The sequence below is a fragment of the Salvelinus sp. IW2-2015 genome, unplaced genomic scaffold (assembly GCF_002910315.2).
Source record: "Salvelinus sp. IW2-2015 unplaced genomic scaffold, ASM291031v2 Un_scaffold3429, whole genome shotgun sequence".
Taxonomy (NCBI): Eukaryota; Metazoa; Chordata; class Actinopteri; order Salmoniformes; family Salmonidae; genus Salvelinus; species Salvelinus sp. IW2-2015.
Window position 1 is genome coordinate 46,175 of NW_019944709.1, and position 15,265 is coordinate 61,439.

At 45.3% G+C, this 15,265-nt stretch overlaps 1 protein-coding gene across 1 annotated transcript in view; it reads right to left on the minus strand.

The window, feature by feature from the left end:
• LOC112075840 (ankyrin repeat and sterile alpha motif domain-containing protein 1B-like) overlaps positions 1–13,670 on the minus strand; it is a 19,662-nt gene extending 5,992 nt beyond the window's left edge. The window contains exons 1-2 of the mRNA XM_024142771.2: positions 13,592–13,670; positions 6,585–6,686 (exon numbers count right to left, since the gene is read on the minus strand). Of these exons, the coding sequence (XP_023998539.2) occupies positions 6,585–6,686; positions 13,592–13,670 (181 nt within the window). The remainder of the gene's footprint in view (positions 1–6,584; positions 6,687–13,591) is intronic.
• Between the last annotated feature and the right edge of the window lie 1,595 nt (positions 13,671–15,265).

A 15,265-nucleotide genomic window follows, 5' to 3' on the forward strand; every position in this document is an offset into this window, starting at 1 on the left:
AAATCAGGCATAAGATATTCATACATAACTTTTAAATATATGGATTGAATCATTTAAATACATGAATAATGATGACTGAATACTATTGCGTTTAAATGGGTTAAATTAATCGCGGAATGAAATCCCACTTTCTCTCCCTCTGACTCTCTATCTTTGACAGGAAATGGGAGGCAGCTGATCCATTCACTCTCTCCCAGCTGTGTCCTGAATTTGCTTTCTATCACAATCTCTGCATTTCTCTTCTCCTCCCCTCCCTCTGTCTGTCTGTCTTTCTCCCTCTCGTCCCCACTATTATTTTCTCTCCCTCTCCTTCTCTCCCCCTAACTACCTCTCCCTCCTCTCTCATTCCTGACCCTGAATTAACCCCTCTGTTTCCATCTCTCTTCTCTCTCATCCATCTTTATCGTTTCCTCTAAATCATCTAGAACATGTCTGTCTGTCTGTCTGTCTGTCTGTCTGTCTGTCTGTCTGTCTGTCTGTCTGTCTGTCTGTCTGTCTGTCTGTCTGTCTGTCTGTCTGTCTGTCTGTCTGTCGTCCTGAAAAGACAGAGAGCCAGACGGACAGGAGCAGACGACAGAGAGCCAGAGAACGGACAGAGAGCCAGACGGACAGAGAGCCAGACGGACAGAGAGCCAGACGGACAGAGAGCCAGACGGACAGAGAGCGGCTTCTGGTCTCTGTCTGTCTGGCTCTCTGTCTGTCTGGCTCGCTGTCTGTCTGGCTCGCTGTCTGTCTGGCTCGCTGTCTTATGCTGCTCGGCTCTGTATGGCTCTCTGTCTGTATGGCTCTCTGTCTGTATGGCTCTCTGTCTGTATGGCTCTCTGTCTGTATGGCTCTCTGTCTGTATGGCTCTCTGTCTGTCTCTCTGTCTGTGATTAGAGAGACAGTGAGCACAACAGCAGACTGCAGGGCTTCTACTAGCACCACTGATTGTAGCTTCAATATGTCAGGTCAAGACTGTCGGTCTTCTCTGGTGTCTAGTCAATCCCAGTCTACAGCTGTGATTAAAGGGATACTGCGAGATTCGGGGCATTGTTCTGCTCCCCCAGAGTCAGATGAACTCGTGGATACCATGTTTGTGTCTCTGCGTGCAGTATGACTGAAGCATATGCGCAGGTCAGCGTTTTTCGTCACGAATCTTGTTCTGGAGGCAGTACTGCAGTGTGGTCACTAGCTGGCCACAAAGTCAGCAAATCAGATTTGAAAGCTAACCTTAACCACACTGCTAACCCTAATGCCTAACCTTAAATGAAGACCAAAAAGCACATTTTTGTTTTCATACATTTTTCTAATTTTGACTTTGCAGCTGGCCCATCTAGTGGAGATCGCTCGGTTCTGCCTCCATACCTGTAGTCTTCCAGTCATTTTGCTAACACTAGTTAGCATTGGCTCATAAACCTAGCTCTAACTTCCTTCATACTGGACGCAGAGACAAACAAATGGTATCCACAAGTTCATCTGACTCTGGGTAAATAGAATAACAATTACATGTGCATGTGTGTGGGTAACGCACCCTAACCAGAAGCGGTGCTCCTAGTGGCTGGGGACTTTAATGCAGGCAAACTTAAATCAGTTTTACAACATTTTTTACCAGCATGTCACATGTGCAACCAGAGAAAAAAAGTCCTAGACTACCTTTACTCCACACACAGAGATGCATACAATCTCTACCACGCCCTCCATTTGGAAAATCTGACCATAATTCTATCCTCCTGATTCCTGCTTACAAGCAAAAACTAAAGCAGGAAGTACCAGTGACTCGCTCAATACGGAAGAGGTCAGATGGCACGGATGCTACACTACAGGACTGTTTTGCTAGCACAGACTGGAATATGTTCCGGGATTCATCCAATGGCATGGAGGAGTATACCACCTCAGTCATTGGCTTCATCAATAAGTGCATCGATGACGTCGTCCCCACAATGACTGTACGTACATATCCCAACCAGAAGCCATGGATTACAGGCAACATCCCCATTGAGCTAAAGGCTAGAGCTGCCGCTTTCAAGGCGCGGGAGACTAATCCGTACACTTATAAGAAAACCCTCTATGCCCTAAGACGAACCATCAAACAAGCAAAGCGTCAATATAGGATTAAGATTGAATCCTACTACACCGGTTCTGATGCTCGTCGGATGTGGCAGGGCTTAAAAACTATTACGGACTACAAAGGGAAACCAAGACGTAAGCTGCAGACGAGCTAAATGCCTTTTATGCTCGCTTCGAGGCAAGCAACACTGAAGCATGCACGAGAGCACCAGCTGTTATGGATGACTGTGTGATAACACTCTCGGCAGTCGATGTGAACAAAACCTTTAAACAGGTCAACATTCACAAAGATGCTGGGCCAGACGGATTACCAGGACGTGTACCCAAAGCATGCGTGGACCAACTGTCAAGTGTCTTCACTGACATTTTCAACCTCTCCCTGACCGAGTCTGTAATACCTACATGTTTCAAGCAGACGACCATAGTCCCTGTGCCCAAGGAAGCGAAGGTAACCTGCCTAAATGATTACCACCTCGTGGCACTCACGTCGGTAGCCATGAAGTGCTTTGAAAGGCTGGTCATGGCTCACAACAGCATCCTCCCGGACACACTAGACCCACTCCAATTCACATACCGCCCCAACCGATCCACAGATGACGCAATCTCAATCGCACTCCACACTGCCCTTTCTCACCTGGACAAAAGGAACACCTACGTGAGAATGCTGTTCATTGACTACAGCTCAGCGTTCAACACCATAGATCCCACGAAGCTCATCACTAAGCTAAGGATTCTGGGACTAAACACCTCCCACTGCAAATGGATGCTGGACTTCTGGACGGGCCGCCCCCAGGTGGTAATAGTAGGCAACAACACGTCTGCCACGCTGATCCATAACACTGGGGCCCTTCAGGGGTGTGTACTTAGTCCCCTCCTGTATTCCCTGTTCACCCATGACTGCGTGGTCAAACACGACTCCAACACCATCATTAAGTTTGCTGACAACACAACAGTGGGAGGCCTGATCACCGACAACAATGAGACGGCCTATAGGGAGGAGGTCAGAGACCTGGCAGTGTGGTGCCAGAACAACAACCTCTCCCTCAATGTGAGCAAGACAAAGGAGAGAATCGTGGACTACGGGGCTGTAGTGGAGCGGGTAAAGAGTTTGTGTGTCCACATCACCAACGAACTATCATGGTCCAAACATTCCAAGACAGTCGTAAAGAGGGCATGACAAAACCTATTCCCAGTCAGGAGACTGAAAAGATTGGGCATGGGTCCCCAGATCCTCAAAAGGTTCTACAGCTGCACCATCGAGGGCATCCTGACCGGTTGCATCACCGCCTGGTATGGCAACTGCTCAGCATCTGACCGTAAGGCGCTACAGAGGGTAGTGCGAACGGCCCGGTACATCACTGGGGCCAAGCTTCCTGCCATCCAAGACCTATACAATAGGCGGTGTCAGAGGAAAACCTATAAAATTGTCAGAGACTCCAGTCACCCAAGTTATAGAATGTTATCTTTGCTACCGCACGGCAAGCGGTACCGGAGTGCCAAGTCTAGGACCAAAAAGATCCTCAACAGCTTCTACCCCCCAAGCCATAAGACTGCTGAACAATTAATCAAATCGCCACTGGACAATTTACATTGACCCCTCCCTTTTGTACACTGCTGCTACTCGCTGTTTATTATCTATGCATAGTCACTTTGCACCCATCTGCATGTACGTATTACTTCAACTAGCCTGTACCCCTGCACACTGACTCGGTGCCTCGTTATTGTTATTCTTATTGTGTTACTTTGTATTTTAGTCTATTTGGCAAATATGTTCTTAACTCTTCTTGAACTGCACTGTTGGTTAAGGGCTTGTAAGTAAGCATTTCACGGTAAAGTCTACACTTGTTGTATTCGGCGCATGTGACAAATAAAGTTTGACTTGAAAAGGACAACTAAGACATCCAAATTCACATCCACAAACCCAAAACCACTCACCCCTACAGAACATCCCAAAGTCTTTCTAGTGGCTTAGCCATAACTGCAGATAACCATGCCACTCAACTCAATGAGTTAACCCGTGAACTAATTCTCCTACACTACCAACTCAGGACTAGTGACAACAGTGCATCGTTCTCTGAGAGCAGAAGACAATGGCTGAAGCATTAGGTTGTGTAAGAGAATTCCCCCCCCCCAATCCCCCCCTGTATAGGAAGAGCAACACAGAGGGCTCACATTGTTCCTGTTCCCTATTGGACAAATAAATTCCTGGAACGACTTGTATCAATCTGCACACATCCGGACCACAACACCGCCGGTACTCTAAACAAGCACCGTAACAGTCACGATGAGGGAGAGAGAGGCAGTGTGTGCACAATGCTCACGTGTGTGTGTGTAAATGCGTTGTGTAAAGTTTGTGTAGTAGTTAGTGCATGTTGTAATGCATGTGTGTTAATTCTCCTCAGTTTGATAGTCTCAATGTAATGTTGAATACTATTGGTTGTTAATGTGGATGATATTTTTTTTTAAACTTTTATCCAATGCAATAATGTAGACACTAAATTTTTACAAATAGCTGTAGGTACCAGTTTGTGAGCCAGTTCTAGTCAACAATATGTCGTGTCAGGTGACACAGAGTGCATGTGCTCGGTCACATCGCTATAAATACATGTCAGGTGTAGAGTAATAATGGCGTGCTACATTGGGATTGTAATTCAATGGAGTTATTAGGTATGTGTCTCTAAAAGATGTGTATTTATACGATCTCAAGCTCAGATTTCGTTGATAGATTATATTTTAAATTGTTTGGATGTTATGTTTATAAATGCATGGCTCGTTCTGTGAGTAGATGCCTATGTTAATGCTGCTGTCGTGAGTTTTAATGCGGTCGCTCTTCTGTGTTCATAGAACTATCGATCGCCGTGAATAGACTGTGTGATTTTTCGTCTAATGCTTGTGCGTGTGCTGTATGTTAAACTGCATGTGGATGTTCGTTAATTGCACCTGAGATAAACCTCGCTACTATAGCTTGAATATGATAGTGATATGTCAATTATGTATAAATGACAAATGTGTCGTGTAAGGTAAGCTTGTGTGTTTATAATCATGCGTGTGTGTTAAATGCATTTGTAGTCTTGTAATTGTGTCTTGTGTGTTAATGCGTGTGTGGTGTTTGTTGACATCGTGTCGTGTTGAATGTGTTTAATGCAGTGAAATAAAGAGTGTGTTAGTTTATACCCTGCCGATGATTGCATGTGTTAATCGCGTTATGTGTGTGTGGTACATGGTGTGTGCATGTTGTCATGGTGTCGTGTTGTGTTGTTCTTCCAATGCTTGCCTGTTGTTGGTTCTATTCCGCGTGTGTTGTGTATTTCACTTCGTCGTGGTAAGTTTTTTCATGTGTGTGTATGTTAATCGGCGTGTGTGTGTTAATGCTGTGGTGTAATGTAATGGCATGGTGTTGTTTAATGTGGTGTGTGTGTAATGTGTTATGTGTGTAATGTCTGTAAGTGTTAATGTGTGTTTGTGAATATGTGTGTGGTTAATGTGTGTGATGTTATAATAGTGTGTGTGTTTAATAGTATGTGTGTGTAATGTATTATGCATTGCTTGTGTGTTATTTGGTGTGGGTTGTTCAATGTGTGTGGTATGTTCATGCCGTGTGTATGTCCATATGGCGTGTGCGTGTTAATGCGTGTGTATGTTAATGTGTGTTGTGTTTTTGTGTGTGTGTGTTAATGCGTGTTTATATGTGAGTGTGTGGTGTGTTAATGCATGTGTGTATGTTAATGCATGTGTGTTAATGCATGTGTATGTTAATGTGTGTGTGTTAATGCGTGTTGTGTGTTAATGCGTGTGTGTGTTAATGCGTGTGTGTGTTAATGCGTGTGTGTTTAATTGCGTGTTGTGTGTGTTTAATGTGTGTGTATGTTAATGCGTGTGTGTGTTAATGTGTGTATGTATTAATGCGTGGTGTGTTAATTGTTGTATGTTCATGCATGTGTATGTCCATGCGTGTGCGTGTTAATGCGTGTGTTGTTAAGTGTGTGTGTTTTATTGTGTGTAGTGTGTTAATGCATGTTAATGTGTGTGTGTGTGTTAATGCATGTGTGTATTGTTAATGCATGTGTGTGTTAAGCTGTGTAGTATGTTAATGCATGTGTGTGGTGTTAATGCATGTGTGTGTTAATGTGTGTGGTGTGTGTTAATGCATGTGTGTGTGTTAATGCATGTGTGTGTTAATGCATGTGTGTATGTTAATGCATGTGTGTGTTAATGCATGTGTGTGTTTAATGTGTGTGTGTGTGTGTTAATGCATGTGTGTTAATGCATGTGCTATGTTAATGATGTGTGTGTTAATGTGTGTGTGTGTTTATGCGTGTGTATGTTCATGCATGTGTATGTCCATGCGTTGTGCGTGTTAATGCGTGTGTATGTTAATGTGTGTGTGTTTTATTGTGTGTGTGTGTTAATGCATGTTAATGTGTGTGTGTGTGTTAATGCATGTGTGTATGTTAATGCATGTGTGTGTTAATGCATGTGTGTATGTTAATGCATGTGTGTATGTTAATGCATGTGTGTATGTTAATGTGTGGTACCTTGCATGAGTGCAGTGATTTGCTGGGACTTCTGTGCGGGGTGTTCTCTGAGGATCTCTAGAGCTGTTCTTCCCTGGCAGTCTGTGATGTTGGCATCAATACCTGCAACAGACAGACAGAAGACCGAAACCATGGGTCAGACAGGCACCCAGCCGACACCACCCCACACACACACACACACACACACACACACACACACACACAAATCTAGCCTCCTGCACACACTCCCTTAACAAGTAAATCTATATAGACATTTTAAAGGGGAAGCACTGTAAAGTGTTGCGTGTAGGAGGACAAAGATCCTAAATAGACTCACTTGGAGAAATTTACAAGGAAAACATCCATACTGTATCTCTGTCTGACAATTTACTGACAGAGGAAGCTAGCTGTGTCCATCCTGTATCTCTCTCACACTCACACACTGATGGATAGAAGAGAAGGTTGGGTGGATGACAGGGGTCAGACAGTAAACCGGTACAGGCCTGTCACTCTCATCTCAATAAGCCCCCCGAACAAAAACAATATGGCCGTCCGGGGTTCCTCACAGGAAGTGCAACAAGACAACAGAGGAAACAGGAAGCGATTGAGGAAAATAAGGGGGAGAGGGGTGGGAGGTAGGACAAAGACCACACTCTCTCTCTCTCTCCATATCCTCTACTGTTCTCTCTCTCCCTCCATATCTTCTCTCTCTCTCTCTCTCTCTCTACATATCATCTACTGTCCCCCTCTCGCTCTCTACATATCATCTACTGTCTCTGTCCCCCCCCTCTCTCTCCATATCATCTACTCTCTCTCTCCATATCATCTACTGTCTCTCTCTCTCTCCATATCATCTACTCTCTCCTCTCTACATATCATCATTACTTGTCTCTCTCTCTCTCCATATCATCTACGTCTCTCTCTCTCTCCATATCATCTACTGTTTCTCTCTTCTCTCTCTCAAATCATCTACTGTCTCTGCCCCCCCCTCTCTCTCTCCATATCATCTACTCTTCGCTCTTCTCCATATCTACTGTCTCTCTATATATCATCTACTGTCTCTCTCTCTCTCCATATCATCTACTGTCTCTCTCTCTCTCCATATCATCTACTGTCTCTGTCCCCCCTCTCTCTCTCCATATCATCTACTCTCTCTCTCTCTCTCTCCATATCATCTACATATCATCTACTGTCTCTCTCTCTCTACATATCCATCTACTGTCTCTGTCCCCCCCTCTCTCTCTCCATATCATCTACTGTCTCTCTCCATATCATCTACTCTCTCTCTACATATCATATACTGTCTCTCTCTCTCTCCATATCATCTACTCTCTCTCTCTCTCTCTCTTCTACATATCATATTACTGTCTTCTCTCGCTCCATATCATCTACTGTCCACCCTCTCTCTCTCTCTCTCGCCATATAATCTACTGTCCCTCTCTCTCTCTCTCCATATTATACTGTCCCCTCTTCCATATGATCTATTGTCCCCCTCTCTCTCTCTCCATATACAGTGGGGCAAAAACATGATGTTCCACCCCATGCTTCACAGTAGGTATGGTGTTCTTTGGATGCAACTGAGCATTCTTTGTCCTCCAAACACGACGAGTTGAGTTTTTACCAAAAAGTTATATTTTGGTTTCATCTGACCATATGACATTCTCCCAATCTTTCTTCTGGATCATCCAAATGCTCTCTAGCAAACTTCAGACGGGCCTGGACATGTACTGGCTTAAGCAGGGGGACACGTCTGGCACTGCAGGATTTGAGTCCCTGGCAGCGTAGTGTGTTACTGATGGTAGGCTTTGTAACTTTTGGTCCCAGCTCTCTGTAGGTCATTCCACTAGTCCCCCCGTGTGGTTCTGGGATTTTTGCTCACCGTTCTTGTGATCATTTTGACCCCACGGGGTGAGATCTTGCGTGGAGCCCAGATCGAGGGAGATTATCAGTGGTCTTGTATGTCTTCCATTCCTAATAATTGCTCTCACAGTTGATTTCTTCAAACCAAGTTGCTTACCTATTGCAGATTCAGTCTTCCCAGCCTGGTGCAGGTCTACAATTTTGTTTCTGGTGTCTTTGACAGCTCTTTGGTCTTGGCCATAGTGGAGTTTGGAGTGTGACTGTTTGAGGTTGTGGACAGGTGTATTTTATACTGATAACAAGTTCAAACAGGTGCCATTAATACAGGTAACGAGTGGAGGACAGAGGAGCCTCTTAAAGAAGAAGTTACAGTCTGTGAGACCAGAAATCTTGCTTGTTTGTAGGTGACCAATACTTATTTTCCACCATAATTTGCAAATAAATTCATTAAAAATCCTACAATGTGATTTTCTGGATTTTTTTTCCTCATTTTGTCTGTCATAGTTGAAGTGTACCTATGATGAAAATCTCCATATCATCCACTGTCCCCTTCTCTCTACATATCATCCACTGTCCCCTTCTCTCTCCATATCATCTACTGCCCCTCTCTCTCCATATCATCTACTGTCCCCTTCTCTCTCCATATCATCTAATGTCCCCTTCTCTCTCCAATCAACTACTGTCCCCTCTCTCTACATATCAACTACTGTCTCTCTCTCCATATCATATACTGTCCCTCTCTCTCCATATCATCTACTGTCCCCTTCTCTCTACATATCAACTACTGTCTCTCTCTCATATCATCTACTGTCCCCTTCCTTCCATATCATCTACTGTCCCCTTCTCTCTCCATATCATCCACTGTCCCTTCTCTCCTCCATATCATCTACTGTCCCCTTCTCTCTCCATATCATCTAATATTCCCCTTCTCTCTACATATCAACTACTGTCTCTCTCTCCATATCATACTGTCCCCTTCTTCTCCATATCATCTACTGTCCCTTCTCTCTCCATATCATCTACTGTCCCCTTCTCATCTACATATCAACTACTGTCTCTCTCTCCATATCATCTACTGTCCCCTTCTCTCTCCATATCATCTACTGTCCCTTCTCTCTCCATATCATCTACTGTCCCTTCTCTCTACAAATCAACTACTGTCTCTCTCTCCATATCATATACTGTCCCCTTCTCTCTCCATATCATCTACTGTCCCCTTCTCTCTACATATCAACTACTGTCTCTCTCTCCATATCAATACTGTCCCCTTTCTCTCTCATATCATCTACTGTCCCTTCTCTCTCCATATCATCTAATGTCCCCTTCTCCTACATATCAACTACTGTCTCTCTCTCCATATCATCTACTGTCCCCTTCTCTCTACATATCAACTACTGTCTCTCTCTATTCATATCTACTGTCCCTTCTCTCTCCATATCATCTACTGTCCCCCTTCTCTCTCCATATCATTCAATGTCCCCTTCTCTCTACATATCAACTACTGTCTCTCTCTCCATATCATATACTGTCCCCTCTCTCTCCAATCATCTACTGTCCCCTTCTCTCTACATATCAACTACTGTCTCTCTCTCCATATCATATACTGTCCCTTCTCTCTCCATATCATATACTGTCCCCTTCTCTCTCCATATCATCTACTGTCTATATTATAGCCTCAAGGACTTTTTAAAAACGGCTTACTGTAACACATGAACTGTGTGATATTTGGTGGAGCCAACATGGAGGCACGAGACAGTACACATGGGCCTAAGTGAGAGAGAACACCATCTCTCTGGCCAGGTTAGATAGGTTTTACTGTTTTGAGCATCAATCTCAGGTCTGTAAATCAAGTGTGATAACCTCAGTGGGTTTTTGTGATCATTGTTTAGTAACAGAGGTGGTGTACATTAATGCTGTAAAACCCACAAGTGCATACTTGGCATTTTAATATAACTTTATTGAGTGATGGTCACTTCAGGAAATGTTTTAGTTTTTCTGGGAGAGATTGAGGTCTGAAAGGCCATTTTTGTATCCCTCCAAAGTGTGGATATAGGAAAATCAAGGTTCAACAATTCTGTAATCAATACACAATGAATGTCACCACAGACACACCAGATCAATGAACACCCAGAGTTTGAAATAGTGGATGTCCTGACGTTAGTTGAGACACAGGAGATCGAGGTCATACTCAGGCCTCAAGATAAAAAAAGCGCATTGGCAGACCTGCTGGGTATCAGAGCACAGGGGGCATTGGCAGACCTGCTGGTATCAGAGCACAGGGGGCATTGGCAGACCTGCTGGGTATCAGAGCACAGGGGCATTGGCAGACCTGCTGGTATCAGAGCACAGGGGCATTGGCAGACCTGCTGGGTATCAGAGCACAGGGGACATTGGCAGACCTGCTAGGTATCAGAGCACAGGGGCATTGCAACTGCTGGGTATCAGAGCACAGGGGCATTGCAGACCTGCTGGGTATCAAGCACAGGGGGCATTGGCAGACCTGCTGGGTATCAGAGCACAGGGGGTATTGGCAGACCTGCTGGGTATCAGAGCACAGGGGCATTGTGAGAAGTAATTTTCAATTTCTTTGGTTCAGAGAAAAATAATGAACAGAGAGGAATTATTATTTGCTTCAAATCAGCTGTTGGACCGGAGCTCACTAGCCCTAGTGAAATTAGAAAGAGGGCAGTAGAGTTCTATGCTGAGCTCTACTAGTGTGAGGACAAAGAGGGCAGTAGAGTTCTATGCTGACCTCCACAAGTGTGAGGACAAAGAGATATAACAGTGACAACAGTTTCTTGATGGGCTCCCACAGGTTGCTGCAGAAGCTCAGGGTAACTACAGCAACCATCGTCTTTGCAGAGATATACACTGCATTAAAAGGCATGGAAAATGGTGGCCTTCCTAAATCAAATCAAATCAAATCAAAATGTATTAGTCACATACACATGGTTAGCAGATGTTAATGCGAGTGTAGCGAAATGCTTGTGCTTCTAGTTCCGACAATGCAGTAATAACCAACAGTAATCTAACCTAACAATTCCCCACTACTACCTTACACACACACACAAGTGTAAAGGGATAAAGAATATGTACATAAAGATATATGAATGAGTGTGGTACAGAACGGCATGGCAGATGCAGTAGATGGTATAGAGTACGGTATATACGTATGAGATGAGTACTGTAGGGTATGTAAACTAAAGTGGCATAGTTTAAAGTGGCTAGTGGTACACGTATTGCATAAAGATGGCAAGATGCAGTAGATGATATAGAGTACAATATATATACATATGAGATGGGTAATGTAGGGTATGTAAACATTGTATTAAGTGGCATTGCTTAAAGTGGCTAGTGGTACATTTTTACATAATTTCCATCAATTCCCATTTTTAAAGTGGCTGGAGTTGAGTCAGTGTTGGCAGCGCGCTAAATGTTAGTGGTGGCTGTTTTAACAGTCTGATGGCCTTGAGATAGAAGCTGTTTTTCAGTCTCTCGGGCCCTGCTTTGATGCACCTGTACTGACCTCGCCTTCTGGATGATAACGGGGTGAACAGGCAGTGGCTTGGGGTTGTTGTCCTTGATGATCTTTATGGCGCTTCCTGTGACATCGGGTGGTGTAGGGTGTCCTGGAGGGCAGGTAGTTTGCCCCTGTGATGCGTTCTGCAGACCTCACTACCTCTGGAGAGCCTTACGGTTGTGGGCGGAGCAATTGCCGTACCAGGCGGTGATACAGCCCGACAGGATGCTCTCGATTGTGCATCTGTAGAAGTTTGTGAGTGCTTTTGGTGACAAGCCGAATTTCTTCAGCCTCCTGAGGTTGAAGAGGCGCTGCTGCGCCTTCTTCCACAACGCTGTCTGTGTGGGTGGACAATTCAGTTTGTCCGTGATGTGTACAGAGGAACTTAAAACTTTCCACCTCTCCACTACTGACCTCGATGTGGATAGGGGGGTGCTCCCCCTGCTGTTTCCTGAAGTCCACAATCATCTCCTTGTTTTTGTTGACGTTGAGTAATGTTTTTTTCCTGACACCTACACTCCCCCCGAGGGCCTCCTCTCCTGTAGGCCGTCTCGTCGTTGTTGGTGATCAAGCCTACCACTGTAGTGTCATCCGCAAACTTGAATTGATTGAGTGCAATGGCCACGCAGTCGTGGGGGAACGGGAGTCAGGGCTCAGAACGCACCCTTGTGGGCCCCAGTTGAGGATCAGCGGGGTGGAGATGTTGTTACCTACCCTCACCGCCTGGGGCGGCCCGTCAGGAAGTCCAGGACCCAGTTGCACAGGGCGGGGTCGAGACCCAGGGTCTCGAGCTTGATGACGAGTTTGGAGGGTACTATGGTGTTAAATGCTGAGCTGTAATCGATGAACAGCATTCTCACATGGGTATTCCTCTTGTCCAGATGGGTTAGGGCAGTGTGCAGTGTGGTTGCGATTGCGTCGTCTGTGGACCTATTGGGTCGGTAAGCAAATTGGAGTGGGTCTAGGGTGTCTAGGTGGAGGTGATATGGCCTTGACTAGTCTCTCAAAGCACTTCATGATGACGGAAGTGAGTGCTACGGGGCGGAGTCGTTTAGCTCAGTTACCTTAGCTTTCTTGGAACAGGAACAATGGTGGCCCTCTTGAAGCATGTGGGAACAGCAGACTGGGATAGATGATTGAATATGTCCGTAAACACACCAGCCAGCTGGTCTGCGCATGCTCTGAGGACGCGGCTGGGAATGCCGTCTGGGCCTGCAGGCTTGCGAGGGTTAACACGTTTAAATGTTTTTACTCACCCTCGGCTTCAGTAGCCCGCAGGTTTTGTAGGGGGCCGTGTCAGTGGCACTGTATTGTCCTCAAAGCGGGCAAAAAAGTTGTTTAGCCTGTCTGGGAGCAAGACATCCTGGTCCTCGACGGGGCTGGTTTTCTTTTTGTAATCCGTGATTGACTGTTGACCCTGCCACATACCTCTTGTGTCTGAGCTGTTGAATTTCGACTCGATTTTGTCTCTGTACTGAGACTAGCCTGTTTGATTGCCTTGCGGAGAGAATAGCTACACTGTTTGTATTCGGTCATGCTTCCGGTCACCTTGCCCTGGGTTAAAAGCAGGGTTCGCGCTTCAGTTTCACGCAATGCTGCGTCAATCACAGGTTTCTGGTTGGGAATGTTTTTATGCGTTGCTGTGTACGACATCGCTTGCTTCTAATGAACTCGCTCACCGAATCAGCATATTCGTCAATATTGTTGTTGGACGCGATGCGGAACATATTCCAACCGCGCTGAACGAAGCAGTCTTGAAGCGTGGATTCAGATTGGTCGGCACAGCGTTGAACAGACAGAGTTTTGTTTTAGATTAGCCTTGTTAAAATCCCCAGCTACGATGAATGCAGCCTCAGGTGTGTGGTTTCCAGTTTACAAAGAGTCAGATAAAGTTCTTCAGGGCCATCGATGTGTCTGCTTGGGGATGTATACGGCTGTGATATGATTGACGAGAATTCCCTTGGTAGATAATGCGGTCGACATTTGATTGTGAGGAGTTCTAGATCAGTGAACAGAACGACTTGAGTTCTTGTGTGTTGTTATGATGATCACACCACTTCTCGTTAATCATAAGGCATACCCCCCGCCCCTCTTCTTACCGGAAAGATGTTTTGTTCTGTCGGCGCGATGCATGAAGAAACCAGCTGGCTGCACCGACTCCGTTAGCGCCCTTGAGTTAGCCATGTTTCCGTGAAGCAGAGCACGTTGCAATCCCTGATGTCTCTCTGGAATGCTACCCGTGCTCGGATTTCATCAACCTTATTGTCAAGAGACTGGACTTGGCGAGTAATATGCTAGGGATGGAGTGCGATGTGCCCGTCTCCGAAGCCTGACCACGAGACCCCACGTTTCCCGCTTTTCGGCGTCGCACAGGGTCGCCGGCTGGGATCAGATCCATTGTATTGMGTGGAAGGCAAAACACTGGATCCGTTTCGGGAAAGTCATATTCCTGGTAGGAACGATGATGAYTTGACGTTAATCGTATATTCAGTAGTTCCTCCCGACTGTATGTAATGAAACCTAAGATTACCCGGGGTACCGATGTAAGAAATAACACGTAAAAAAACAAAATACTGCATATTTTCCAAGGAACACGAAGCGAGGCAGCCATCTCTTTTCGGCGCCGGAAGTCCTGTTGACTTTTTAAAGTATTTTTGGGCTATGTTGGGAGAGGATTGGCTAGCAGGACTTAACGATAGTTTGACCGGAGGGTTACTACTGATAAGCTGCAGAAGGGCTGTCCTCACCCTACTGCCAAAAAGGGGTGACCTTATGGAGGTGAAGAACTGGAGGCCGGTGGCCTTATTGTGCACTGATTATAAGATCCTGTCCAAGGCTTTGTCCACCAGGCTGAGGGAGGTGATGGGGCAAATCATACCATACCAATCCTGCTGTGTTCCCGGCAGGCAGATAGGGGATAACAGTTCCCTGATTCTGGATGTTGTGGACGTCTCTAGGGCTGTTGGGTTGGATGCTGGTCTAATTTCAATTGATCAGGAAAAGGCATTTGACCGAGTTGAACATCAATACTTATGACACATCTTTGTGGAATTTGGTTTCAGCCCTGGTTTTACTGCCATGATCAGGGTGATATATGGTGACATTGAAAGTCTATTGAAAGTTAACGGTGGCTTAAGTGCTCCTATTAAAGTGTGTAGAGGTATTAGGCAGGGGTGTTCGTTGTCTGGAATGTTATATGCCATCACTATAGAGCCACTACTAAATAGAATTAGAAGTTGCATTGAAGGGGTGTACAGTACCTTTCAGAGGACATTCCTCCTATTTGTCTCTCAGCCTATGCTGATGATGTAGTTATTTTAGT